At 40.2% G+C, this 14,136-nt stretch overlaps 1 protein-coding gene across 25 annotated transcripts in view; it reads right to left on the reverse strand.

The window, feature by feature from the left end:
• The window catches only part of LOC147363456 (uncharacterized), a 257,915-nt gene that overhangs the window by 121,567 nt on the left and 122,212 nt on the right, over positions 1-14,136 (reverse strand). Inside the window, exon 5 of one of the 25 annotated variants that reach the window (XM_086327328.1) lies at positions 7,858-8,057. The exons of 23 other annotated variants lie outside the window; for them this stretch is intronic. In XM_086327328.1, coding sequence (XP_086183454.1) covers positions 7,949-8,057 — 109 coding nt within the window. In that variant the 3' untranslated portion in view covers positions 7,858-7,948. Of the gene's footprint in view, positions 1-7,857; positions 8,058-9,314; positions 11,234-14,136 lie in introns of those variants that run through there. One more of the 25 variants, XM_086327326.1, reaches the window with a different exon arrangement.

Below are 14,136 nucleotides of genomic sequence, written 5' to 3' on the forward strand. Positions count from 1 at the left end.
AAGCAGGATGACAATATACTATACAAATTCTGTAACTTACTTTTCTATAACGATATGTCTAAACTTCTAGCAATGTTAAAACCGATGTCCTATTTACATAGACTTATTCTATGGAACTTGATGCGATCTAGTGTATCCTGTTATTACTTGGAAAAAGTGAAAACATTTTCCACTTCCAGTTGAGAGGAGAGAGGAACAGAAAGACACAACTGCTGGGCTGGTTTCAGGCACATCAAGTGTTCTGGTCCTTGATTGAATGTCACACTTGATGTCTCATTTATGAGTGACATTGTCAGGAAATCGGGCAAATCAGGAGAGAAGTAATAGCTCCAGAGCTTCAAAACATAGCAGCTGAATTTTTTTTAACAGGAGGGACCAGAAAAGAATTTTCACTTCAAATCCTTCCATTTACCAATAAGAAATCTGAGACTAAGAAATATTATCAATTTATCCAAGGTAATAGCCCAAGTTTCCTGGCTTTGCTTCTGTATTGTGTTTTCTTTTTTCCTATTTCTTCAAATCTGTCTCAAAGAACTCAGGAATAAACAATAAACTAGTCTATATTAAAAAAAAAATCCTTGCAGCTCACCAGCTGTAACAGCTGCTGTATTTGATTTGGTTTTTGAGCTGGGAAATGACAGTAAAAATTAATTGATATTTAATCAATCAACAGTAATAATGACAGATTGCTTTCAGACTTTTCTAAAGGCCTAAAAAGTCAATATTTGCTCAAGTAGGGCAACCACAGGACTTCAATAGGCCACAAATAATATCTGTGGTGAGAATTAAATTTACTTAAGTGATGCATTTACTTAGCACAGTGCCTGGTACATCAATGCTTCCTACTAGTAAGCATTTTTATCCAAATGCACCCTCTTTGCTTAAGACTCTCTCATTGCTCTGAAATGGAAGAAACTGAGGACCACTGAGTCCTGCTCACCAGCACCCTAGCCCAAGTCAACTTTCCAATTCTTATTTCATTTTATTCAGAGAGGGGTGGTGATGATGTTTGGGTCAATTCCAAAAGGAAAAAACAAAACAAAACCCTATTTCATTAGGAAAAGTGTCTTCCCATTATGGAAGCCAGCACTTTTCCTACCTGGCATCTCTGCTCAGCTATGAGTGGAAATGGTTTCTAATTATCCTCCCAGGCCCCCTCTTTCTCTAAGTCTTTAGACAACTACCATGTGCCAGCTGGCAGTGAGCACTGAAGTTGAGAGACTCTTCTCAGGTTTTGCACATTTGCTGTATTAACAAGTTTATCCATTTGATTTCTTCCAAGACCTTCTTTCTAAATGAAAAGTAAACATGCCATTGTCCTTGGATAAGCGCCTCTTTGACCTTCTCTCTTAGGCTTATGAGAAGCAGATGCTATGTGGTTAAAATCTGGACCTGGGGACACCCATCAGTGTTCTAATCATATATGTGTAAACCAGATGTTGGCCAAGGAATCCTGGCCTCTTGAATGTAGATAAAATCAGCTCAATCCTTGTTCCATACATAGTGCAAGTCCAAAACATCTGCCCGCCCTCCAAACTTTCTTACACTTTCTTGGGCAGCCGCATTGCTCATGGTCACCTCTGCTCCAGGCTCCTATTTCTCATAGGCTTGTTTTCTCCACTCAGCACTGAACATCCCCAAATGTCAAACTTAGCTTTGCAAGCAATTTCCAAATCAATCAATCAAACACAACCCCAAAGCAAGAACAGTCACAACTCAAGTGAACTTCAGATCTGAGGAGAGACAGAAGAGGCTGTGGCATCTCAGTTTTTATGCATTCTTGTTATTATGAGATGCCTTTAGGTCATTTCACCATGGGGAATTTCCACTGGCTGCTCTTGAGACCAGCTTCACCCCATATTTCTGGCTTCATTTTTTTTGTCCAAACTATTTCATCTCTCTTCTTCACAAAACTCCAAATTCCTCTCCTTCAGCTATGCAGAGCCATTCAACCCTTCCAAGATTAAGACTTTGCTCCCAGACAGCAAAAATCCGTCTTCGCTTACCTTCACTTACCAAACCCAGCAAGCTCCTCAGCAAGGCCACACAAGCTCTACTTAGAAAGCAGTTGTCATAGCTAATGAAAGTTTTTCATTTTGGGGTGGGGAGGGCGGGGATGGTGTTAGGGATGGGACCAGAGGACAGCATTGGTCATATTGGTTTTTGTACCTGCTCAAGTTGTGTGCTCAGATGCACAGCCATTTGCAGTCACCTTGAATGGAACCAAGTTGTAAGGAATTGACATCTTGCATGTGTGCATGCTCAGTCATGTCTGACTCTCTGCGAGCCCATGGACTGCAGCCTCCCAGGCTCTTCTGTTCATGGGATTTTCCAGGCAATAATATTGGAGTGGGTTGCCATTTCCTTGTTCAGGGGATCTTCCCCACCCAGGGATTGAACCTGTGTCTCCTGCATTAGCAGGTGGATTCTTTACCATTGAGTCACCTGGAAAGCCAGGAATTGACACCATGGGAAGAAACGCTTAAGACATAGGAAAGAAAAAGCAGCTAAAATTATAGGAAGATAAAAAAATGTAAAAAAGGAGTGATGAAATAAAGTGAAAAAGAATGAGAAACAAAAGGGGTAGCTAAAAGAAGAGGAGGCTGATTTTATGACAAATGGAAAGAAAAGGAAGAAAAAAGTGTGAAAGAAGGCAGAATTGAAGGGGGCAGTAAGAAGATGAGGGTGGCAGAGAAGAGATGTCGCTCTGCCTACATCTTCTCCTGGCTCCATCATTCTTGAGGTCACCCAGCCTGTAGGTCTCAGCAGTGTGGTCTTACAAAGCAGAGCATGAGGCTTGAACTCTGGTCCAAGCTCTAATGAGTGTCTGTAGGCAGGTCCTTTACCCTGTCTGGCCTGGTTGATGCATTTCTAAAAGACAGTCATTAAACTCAGTGTAAAGGTCCCTTCCAGGGACCAGTTTCAATGTCTCCATGAAACAGGTTAGTTAACTCCTCAATCTCCTACTCCACTGCACACTTAGTCGCTCCCTTTTTCACCCCTGTCCCCTTCCCTCCTCCTCCTTGATCTGGACATAGTCATAAGCCCGAAAGCTCTCACTGAGTCAGCTGTCCATCTACTATCCAGATAGCTGCTAGCTACCCAGCAGCATCCCAAAGACCATCAGGAGGAGACACAATGTTCAAATGCATCATTTTAACCATGATTCCAACCACTTTTAATTATCATGTAAAATCACATGGTATCAAAATAAACTGGTTTTACTGTTTAGTAACTGGTACTACTGTTTTAAGATTTACTATTACTGTTTAAACTAAAAGGCCAAAATGCTATGTGAATTTACATGCAGATTTATCTGCCTTGTTAAACACCCATCAAGTCCCAGAGTGTGCAGACCTCTACTATATACCACGGGAAATTGCAGAATCAAAGTAATGTGGGTTAGGGAGTCAGCGGCACCTTAATCGGGGAAAAGTAGGGCTGGCAAGTAGGGAACTGGGCTACATGACTCTACCTACAAAGCACAACGGCTTGTAACAGTCCTTATCAAAATTCCTAACTTCTCAAAGGCCTCTCCCCACAGCCTTTCAGGGGAAAACAATTAGAGAATTAGAGCACCTAATTCACCAGTGCTATTAATAGCTAGAAGATAGTCTTTCTAAAGCAATAAGACTTTATTTCTTATAAATAATAAGACTTATTTCTCTACAAATAAGTCACTAAGTATATCATTCATATCATGGAATGGGCTGAAGAGAAATACAGACATTTGTGAGCAAAGATACCTTTTCTGTACCTCTGAAATTATGCTACACAGACTACATGATTTTTCCATGTGTACATCAGGCTGCATTTTTAAATTTAAAAAAAAATGTTTTGCCATGTGCTGATACTAAAATGGTTTTAAACAATGAGGAAAGAAAGGCTGGGAGATTTTAAAAAAGGAGGGAGTAAGAAACCCATGAAGACTACTAGGGCTGGGTAATCTTACTGTTATACTTGGAGTGGGCTTTATTTATACAGAGCAAGTCTGGTTATAGCAGATTAAGTGCCTGAGAATTAGGTCAGAGAATTGGCCAGCACTCACAGTTTTGAGAGTTTTAGTGGAAACCCTGAGAGAAGTTTTCCATGGTCAAATCTGTTTGGGAAATGCCATATTCTAGACCCCTGTCTTTGAGAGTCACAATACCTATTAAAGACCATAAGGTTTCTTATAGGAAAAAAGATAATTCTCTCAGTAAAGCTCAGCCTTGTCCAAACCCATTTGGCTACAGAACCCTTTTTTCACATAATGCCTACTAGATCTGGTATTCCAGAAACACACATTTGGAACAACCGACCCAACATCATTCAGATGTTCATAATTAACCTCTTCTCTGTCATAGGAAGATGAAACCTAAGAGCCATAAAGCCTTAAAAATAAAATTACCCTAGACTGGTGTTCACAGATGAAAGGCAAGTTGGGGGAGGGGGGTTCAATTTTACCAGGTGGAATAAGATGCAGATTAACTAAAAAGCACTGAGATGTTTATCACTGCATGAGGCTTCTCATTTTTTGGCTGTCGCTCTGGACATATGAAGGACCACATGATCTTGAGCTACCTTTGCATGACATGTTATCTAACCTTCCTCCCATAGATAGTCATTTTTCCCTGTTAATTCTTCAGTGAAGTCATCTCAGTTTGTTAATAATGCAAAAGTGTGCTGTCTTGCTTGTAAATCACAGTCTTAAGAAGTCGCTCAGTCGTGCCCGACTCTTTGCGACCCCATGGATAGTAGCCTGAACCAAGCTCCTCTGTCCATGGGATTTTCAAGGCAAGAAGTACTGGAGTGGGTTGCCATTTCCTTCTCCAGGGAATCTTCCCAAGCCAGGGATCAAATCCAGGTCTCTCACATTGTAGACAGACGCTTTACTGTCTGAGCCACCAGGGAAGTCCAGTACATGCAATACTAGGACACATATAGTTCTACGAGAACCAGTAAGTAAAACCTTGAACAAGGCCATACCACCAACTAACTGCTGTCTGACCTCACCCAGATGACTTAACACTTGGCCATGACTGCCTCACATTGTGAAATGAGAGCATAGGACTTGATTCCAGTCCGAAATCCCAGTCAGCTCTAACAGAACAAGAGACAAAAGATTAGTTAAATATTCTGGTGTAGAGTCAGAACAACCTAAACCCAGCTGCGTGCTTGGATCAATTATGGAACTTCTTTTGACTTTGGGATAATAATAATTATCCCCAATTATCCATTAATAGTTGACCTAATACATGAGGCTTTAATATAATTAGTTACATTAAAAATATTTATAGTCTGGATCTATAAGTATTGCTATTACAATGATCATAGTTTCCTATGCCACTGAAATCTGGGCATCTAGGTAACAGACTGGGCCCCCAGAAAGGGCCAGACTGGGCCATGTGAAGTCTACAGACACATGTAGAATAGCTTGATCGTGCTAGTCTACACTATGTGTTAGAAATGCCTACTGCTTCCACATATAGGAAACAAACTATGGTTACCAAAGGGCACAGCAGGGAGGGGGATATAGAGCATGGGCATTTGAGATTAAAGTACACACACTACTATATATAAAATAGATAACCAACAAGGATCTACTGCATAGCACAGAGAATTATATTCAATATCTTATAAAAATAGTGAAAGAGAATGCATGAAAGGATATTTTATATATATATATATGCATATTGGAATCGCTTTGCTGTACACCTAAAACTAATACAACATTGTAAATCAACTATATTTCAATAAAAATATATTTTAAAAAGAAATGCCTACTGCTAAGTCATTTGCTGAGAGCTTGAAATGAACCAACAGCACAGTTGGCCCTCCATATCCTCAGGTTCCACATCCAAAGATATGAGTGGCTGACTGTACTAGGCTACTTTGAATAACGAACTTGAACATCCATGGATTTTGGTATCCACAGGGGTCCTGGAAGCATCTCACTTGGATAAGGAGAGACAACTTAAATCAGATACTGTTGATGCTCTGCTTAAAAGCCACTAAAGGACTTCCCCGGTGGTCCAATGATTAAGAACCCACCTGCCAATGCAGGGGACACAGGTTCAACTGATCCCTGGTCTGGGAAGATTCTACATGCCTCGAGGCAACTAAGCCTGTGCACCACAATTACTGAGCCCATGTACCGCAACAAGAAAAGCCATCACAATGAGAAGCCTTTTCACCCCAAAGAAGAGTAGCCCTTGCTCATGGCTACTATAGAAAGCCCATGTGCAGCAACAAAGACCCACTGCAGAGAGGAAAAAAAAAAGTAATTAAAAGCTACTGGTTTCATTCTACATCAAGAGTAAATTACCAAATGCCTACAGGTCCTAGTACCAACTGGTACCAGATTACCTCTCCTCTTCAGTCACTTCTCCAACCACACTGCTCTACTATCAATATTGTGCTCCAGCTGCTGCTCCTGTCTGGGTGGCATCTGCCCTCCTTCTTTGATGGCCTGCTTTTTTCTCATCTTTCGGACCTCAGTTGAAGTACTACTTCTTCAGAGAGACTTCCCCAACCACACCATTGAAAGCAGCTCCCAATTTCCTCTACTTACTGCACCAAATCCCATATCCATTGTGTTAGCACTCTGTGATCAATTCATTTGTTGATTTATTTGGGTCCAGCTGCAATATCTCAGGGCCCATCTTAACAATAACCAGTTATGCAAGCAGAGTGGAAAGTTAGTCTCAAATTTTAGTCCTGATCTTTTGGGTCCAGTGTCCTCTACTCCTCAGTCACAGTTTCTATATCTATTAATTAAGAACCCCTCCCCCCAAAAAAAGAATCTTACTGGTGCAGCTAAGCTTAGATATTCCTCATTAGTCCAAGGAGGACGTAGATCCATGCCATACAATATGACCTACCATTGTGGGCATGATTGGACAGATACCCCAAAATATGTTTGAACAATGTTCAAGTTCCATGGAGCATAGTAGATGGATTAAGTTCTGAGCAAAATCTAGAAAATGTCCCCTTTCAAAACCCACTCAGCATCTCCTTCATTTCCTCCTCCTCCTTTCCTTAGGAAAGGAAAAAATCCTTTCCTAAGCAGCTATGACCACATCCTCCTCTCTGAGAGCACCCACATTAAAGCCTATATCTCACTGCACTGTGATTTTTTGTGAGTCCATCTCCCATAATGAGATGGAGTACCTCACATCTGTAAGCACCTCATACAGTGCCTACTTAGTATGTGATGTTCAACAACTCTTTACTAAATGAAGAAATCAATGCATGAATGAACTGATTAATCAAAAGTTAACAGTTGACTATGACAGAGTAAGTAAGTGAAGTTGCTCAGTCGTGTCCGACTCTTTGCGACCCCATGGACTGTAGCCTACCAGGCTCCTCTGTCCATGGGATTTTCCAGGCAATAGTACTGGAATGGATTGCCATTTCCTTCTCCAGATCGAACCCGGGTCTCCCGCATTGTAGACAGACGCTTTACTGTCCGAGCCACCAGGGAAGTGACTATGACAGATGGCATATTCAATTTGAGAGGAAAGAGTTATCCCGAGCAGTGTTGGGTCAGATGTTAGAGGTGTTGATATATAAATAGTCAAGGATGTAGAAAGAGAGGTCATCTGTGTACCCCAAGGACTGGCCCATAGTCAACCTCAGTAACCTGTAATTGTAATGATGATAATGATGATGATGCCAGCAGTCAAGGATGAGGTACATAAAACATTTCTCCCTTCTGATGGAAAGGTGACAGTTGTTCAGCACCTTCCTTCATCTTCTCTACTCTCCACATACTTTTAAAGGTCACTCTCTAAAAAGACCATTTTTAGACCTGGTTCTGTGGGAGGATAATTAAAGAGAAATTATCTGCATTTCAGAGGATGCCTTACATTAAGCTGAAATTAAACTCAGTGAAATAATTCCATTTTTGCCGCAAACATCTTGAAGCTCTTTGGGTCTCCAGTAGGAGAGGGTAATCCAGTTTTTATCATTTGCTTTGCTTGAATACAGCTGCTTCCTTTTGCTGAAACAGCTGGAATATATCTTGTTTCCAAAGTTTTGCTTCAGAACTTGGCTTTCCCTCTTTTTTTCCAGGCCTGGTGTAAATAAGGACATAAGCTGAGAATGAAAACATAAACCTAGAACAGCCATTTAAGGAGTTAGAAAATCTGTTTTCCTTATAAGCAATGATGGGACTCCAATCCATCACCAATTTCCCAGGAATGTTAAGATGTCAGATGGGATACCAGTTACAGATAGTCTGCAGAAAGCAACCTGCATCTAAAAGGATGGAGTTTTAGAGAAACAATTCTGTGAAAACTAATTGTGTATGCTTCTCAGAATGACAACCTTAATCATTTGAGTAATGTGAATGAAGACTGTTGAAACATCACCCCATGTCCAATAACCTTGGAAACAGGCTAAGCATGTTGCTCTTTGACAAATGGATAGAGCTTTGTTGGATCTCAATCACTGACTTTACAAATTAAGAATATTTCTAAGAGCACTGGCGAGTGTTTGATAAAATTAAAAAAGCAATTGCTTTCCACATATTAACAATAACAATGGTGATTCCATAATATTAATAACAGATATTATTGATAATTTGATACCTTACAATTATAGACTATCGGATTTCAATCTCAACTCCGCCACTTACTATTCATGTGACTTATAAGTTATTTGATTGCTCTCTACTCCAGTTTACTCACTTGGAGTATGAGGATAATAGTATCTACCTTATAGGAATGGGCAAGGGTTCAATCAATAGGGCATGGTATAGAATGCTGCTAAGTCGCTTCAGTCGTGTCCGACTCTGTGTGACCCCATAGATGGCAGCCCACCAGGCTCCCCCATCCCTGGGATTCTCCAGGCAAGAACACTGGAGTGGGTTGCCATTGGAATGAGGGCTCTGTAAATATTAGCTCAGTTATTACTGAGTTCTTACTATGTATCTCATGTTAGTTTGACACTGAAGTCTCTGTTCCTCATCCTTGTTCTATCCTGCCTCCTGGGTGATGGTTGGTAGATGGGGTGGGTGAGGAGGGTGGATGGATGGAAGACAGAGCAAAGAAAAGCATTAACAGAAAGACTCAACTAAACCTTTTAACAGCTCACTCTGTGACTCGTATCACATACATATCACAAGACAGAGACATAAGCCACAACATTTCTAGAGAGGAATCATGGAACAAATCTCACTGTATACCCTGTATTTCTTTCATAATGTTTTCAATCAGGGAAAATCTGAGTAAAATCTATTTAACAAAGGTTTATTAAGCAGTTGAATGAACAAAGGATAAATCTTGGGTTGAAAAGGCAGGTGAGTGGCAGAAGGTAACAGAGAAGAGGTAGAACTTGCAGAAGGCAAGCTGATGGTGGTTGGGGTAGGGGCCAGTGGGTAGATGGGGTTACCAATGGAGTGAAGGGCATCTCAATTAGCCCTTTTCTGTCCTCTTTTGATTTACATGATGGCAGAATCTGGGTGAGCCCCTGTTTACAGTCAGGTCCGGGAGAAGTCAGCTCTAAAGTGGAATTTAATGTGCAGGGAATTTATTAGAAAGTGTCTTCAGGATCAACTGTGGTGTAAGGTGAGAAAAAGAAATAGGATTGGGGAAAGGCAGAAGTTGAGCCATGAAGCAAGATCTGTGGCTTCAGCTGATCTCATGAGGGGCTTTGGAGCTACAATAGCCATGAGATTTACCTCTGATGAGCCAAATGGGCCAGGCCTTTGCACTCCTGCCTGGATCCATCACCATATGTGGGATGGGGGCAAGCAGGCTTTCTGCAGCTGATGCAATCTCTGAAGAATCTGACAGCACTGCCAGAAGCTGGGACAATAATCCTTCTGAAAAGAAGAAACTGGTCCTCACAATCCCCAGATTAGTGTTTTTCCACCTGCAGTCCATCAGCCACCTACCTCAGCATCACCTAAAAGGGGCAGATTCCTGGGTCCCTACTGCTACCTATTGAATCAGAGTCTCTAAGGGTAAGGTCTGAGAGTATGTATTGTAATAAGCTCCACAAGTGAACCTGGTTCACAACTCTTACCAAAAAAAGCTACATGTATGAGTTTAAAGAAAAGCCTGTTGGCAAATAAAGTAGGAACTTGAAAAAGAAAATTTCCAAATTCTGCTACTAATCCCACCATGTTCAATGCAATTGACAAAGTAAATTCTTGACGAAAATTAATTTCCTACAGCCCCCTCGGTGGCTCCTGTATGAGGATTTCCCTCTGTGAGCATGGGTACATTCTCTGTGGTTGGCCATCCATCCTGTATGTCCACAGATGCCCAAGAGGAACACAGGGCTTCAAATACATCAACCAGAGCCTGGCAGGCCTGGTGCTGCAAATGCTGATTCACTGTACCAACACAGTCTATGGGCTCATTTGTGTCTCTTCCATGGAATTCTTGTCACTTCTGAAGAGTCCATCAGTTCAGTTCAGTCACTTAGCTGTGTCCAACTGTTTGTGACCCCGTGGACTGCAGCATGCTAGGCTTCCCTGTCCATCACCAACTCCTGGAGCTTACTCAAACTCATGTCCATTGAGTCAGTGATGCCATCCAACCATCTCATCTTCTGTCTCCCTTTTCTCCTCCTGACTTCAATCTTTCCCAGCATCAGGGTCTTTTCCAATGAGTCAGTTTCTCACATCAGGTAGGGCCAAAGTATTGGAGTTTCAGCTTCAGTATCAGTCCTTCCACTGAATATTCAGGACTGATTCCCTTTACGATTGACTGGTTTGATCTCCTTGCAGTCCAAGGGACTCTCAAGAGTCTTCTCCAACACCACAGTTCAAAAGCATCAATTCTTTGGCACTCAGCTTTCTTTATAGTCCAACTCTCACATCCACACATGACTACTGGAAAAACCATAGCTTTGACTAGATGGACTTTGTTGGCAAAGTAATGTTTCTGCTTTTTAATATGCTGTCTAGGTTGGTCATAGCTTTTCTTCCAAGGAGCAAGCGTCTTTTTAATATTATGAGTGCAGTCACCATCTGCAGTGATTTTGGATCCCAAGAAAATAAAGTCTGTCACTATTTCCTTTGTTTCTCCATCTATTTGCCATGAAGTGATGGGACTGGATGCCATAATCCAGTTCTTTGAATGTTGAGTTTTAAGCCAACTTTTCACTCTCCTCTTTCACGTTCATCAAGAGGCTCTTCAGTTCCTCTTCACTTTCTGCCATAAGGGTGGTGTCATCTGCATAGCTGACGTTATTGATATTTCTCCCGGCAATCTTGATTCCAGCTTGTGCTTCATCCAGCCTGGCATTTCGCATGAAGAGTCCATATGTCAGTAGTACAACCCAGTTAAATCACTGCCTTGTATAAGGAAGCTTTGGGAAGTTGTTAAATAAACTTCCAGCTCCACACCCCCTGAGGAGTATACTTAGAGAACAATTTAATCTCTGTCTCCAAATCTCCACTTTTCTACACGTAATTTTTCATTTGAAACCCATCCTCTGAGCACTGCCAAGTTCACCCCTCTTCCTGCCTTCCTTATTAAGGTCTGGGGCTAGCAATGATATCAGTCTAAAGGCCTTAACCTAAACTAGCTAGACAAAACTAAATATATGGAAAACATCAAAGTTTTCTTTCTGAAAAAGTAAATATTCATATTTGTCCACATACATTATGAGACAATGAAGTTCACATGGTTTGACTCCATAATTCACTTCTTGGAAGTAACCTAAAGAGTAACAATAAATGTGGAGAAAGCACAAAGATATTCATCATAGGATAACCTCTAAAAGTGACACAAATGGAAAAAAAAAGCTAAATATATGCTACAAAAAGAATAACTTAGTATAGATTACATGATGGAGCTATTAAAATGTTTAGGAATGTTTTGAATAACAAAGCAAAGAGACTTCTTTTACTGTTGAGTGAGAACTGCAGGATATGTAGCAGTTCACACTAAAAGAATTCAAACATTAAAACTGCTTATTGAAAAAACACTAAAATATTAATATCAATGTGTCTAGGCGATGGAAATGAATAATTTTCTTTGAAGTATTTTAATGTTACACTCTAAGTTTATAATTTTTAAAGAAACATATAAAACTTAAACCCTCAAATTTGTTAAGTCTCTCTCTATATATATTAACATAGAAGTCCATTAAAATGTGGATTCCTAAATTTGAGGACAGTGTTTGCTTCCTAGAAATATCCTGGTATATGGGAAGTGTATCAAAGAAGGGATAACTTGTTATTCAGGTATAATCAATCCATAGACTTGGGTAAGGTCATGTGGTTTCAACTATGTTTTCAGAAGAGTTATTTGTTGATAGTCCCCAAAGGAACTGCCCTTCCCTGGTGATAGGATCACTGCCACAGTCACCTCTGGAGAGGGATCTATAGTTGCCTGCACTATGCATGTGACATCGACAGATTGCTTTGCTTTGTGAAGTTGGCTGTCTCTATAGGAGCCTCAGGTGTAATTTCTGGTAATTCTGTATGAGTTATCCTTCTTTGCTTGTCCTTTCAAGGAAACGAGACATTGATTACAGAATAGTAAATTCATTTCCATAAAAACTGTAAGCAAAATTAAAAAGATAAACGTTTTCAAATCAAATAAGCTGGGGAAATGTGTCAGAAATATGATAAGAAATAGTGTTCTTTTATTAAAGGACAAATCAAAAAGAAAAATGGCACAAAAGTAAATAGCCAGTAGAAATACATTAAATAAGTAAAAAGTTAATATTCAAGAAGATAAAATAAGTACTTTTTTAACATAATCTTCAATGCTGGCAAGTGTACAGTGAAAGAGATGTTCATACACAGATGAGAGGAGTGCGACTGACACAGTTCTTCTAGAGGTCTGCAAGGCTACATGTATCAAGAGCCTTTAAAATAGCTATGCTCTTACACAATCTTTCCTTTTCTAGGAATCTATTCTAAGAAGATGAGTGGAAATTTTTCTAGTTATTTATCACTGTGTAACAAATCTTCTAAAATTTAGTTGCTTAAAACAACAGCAGCCCATATTTAGCTCACAGATGTATGAATTGGGCAGGGTTCTGCAAGGAAGGCTCACCTCTGATCCACACAGCATCACCCAGAGCAGAGGAGGCAATAAGAGCTGTGTCTACGACTGTTAAGTTGCGGCCAGCTGGGAGCTTGGATAGACTGAAGTCTTCACTTCCTCTCCACATGGGCCACTCCCTCTGCTGCTTGGGCTTCCTCACAATGTGGAGGTTGGGTTCCAAGAGGCACAAGGTGGCTTCTACTAGTTCCTTAAGGCTTAGGCCCAGAAATTGGCCTAGTGTCTTTCCCAACCAAGATTTAAAGGGAAGGACCTAGAGCCCACCTCTACATTGAAAGATTATTAAAAAAATTTAGGGGCTATGTTTTAAAACTGCAACAGAAATGAATACAAATGTACACTATGTCTATCAAAGCCTTAGACATATTATGAAAATATGACATAAATGAAAATATGAATACTCAACATTAGGGAGCTAGTCAAATAAGTTATTTATTTAGCCAATAGGATATTCTATAATCATTAAAGTTATATTTATAAAAATTATGTCTCAAATGTCAAGGAAAATGCTTATATTAGATTTTTAAGATGGACAAAATCTGCATTTATTGTTTATTGCTAAGTTGTGTCCAACTCTTTGTGGCCCCATGGACTGTAGTTAAATATGTAAAATGTACTGAGTTGGGATACACTATGATAAACTAAAGCTTAACTCTGTAGAGAAAATAAGATGTCTACACCAATATCTTGTTATAAGAAATGATAAAAATCATTACAGAAAGACAGAGGAGTCATCACAGTATTTGAGAGGAAGAATAGGTTACTTTCACTGGAGGAATCAGGGGAGTCTACATAAAGGAGGTGATAATACCTATTGTTGTTGTTTAGTCGGTAAGTCATGTCCAACTCTTTTGCAGACCCCATGGACTGTAGCCTGCCAGTCTCCTCTGTCCATGGGATTTCCCAAGCAAGAATACTGGAGTAGGTTGCCATTTCCTACTCCAGGGGATCTTACTGACCCAGCATTCAAATCCTAGTCTCCTGCATTGACAGGTGGATTCTTTACCAATGAGTCATCAAGGAAGCCCAATCTGCATAATTTGTGTAAAAAAAGCAATAGTTCTTTGTATCTGTAAATTATCATTGGTTTTCATTTTGTGCTTTCTTTCTTTATATTCTTGTA

This window comes from Bos grunniens, chromosome 11, assembly GCF_055505025.1.
Source record: "Bos grunniens cultivar Pamir isolate PY7600 chromosome 11, Bosgru_T2T1.0, whole genome shotgun sequence".
Classification (NCBI taxonomy): Eukaryota; Metazoa; Chordata; class Mammalia; order Artiodactyla; family Bovidae; genus Bos; species Bos grunniens.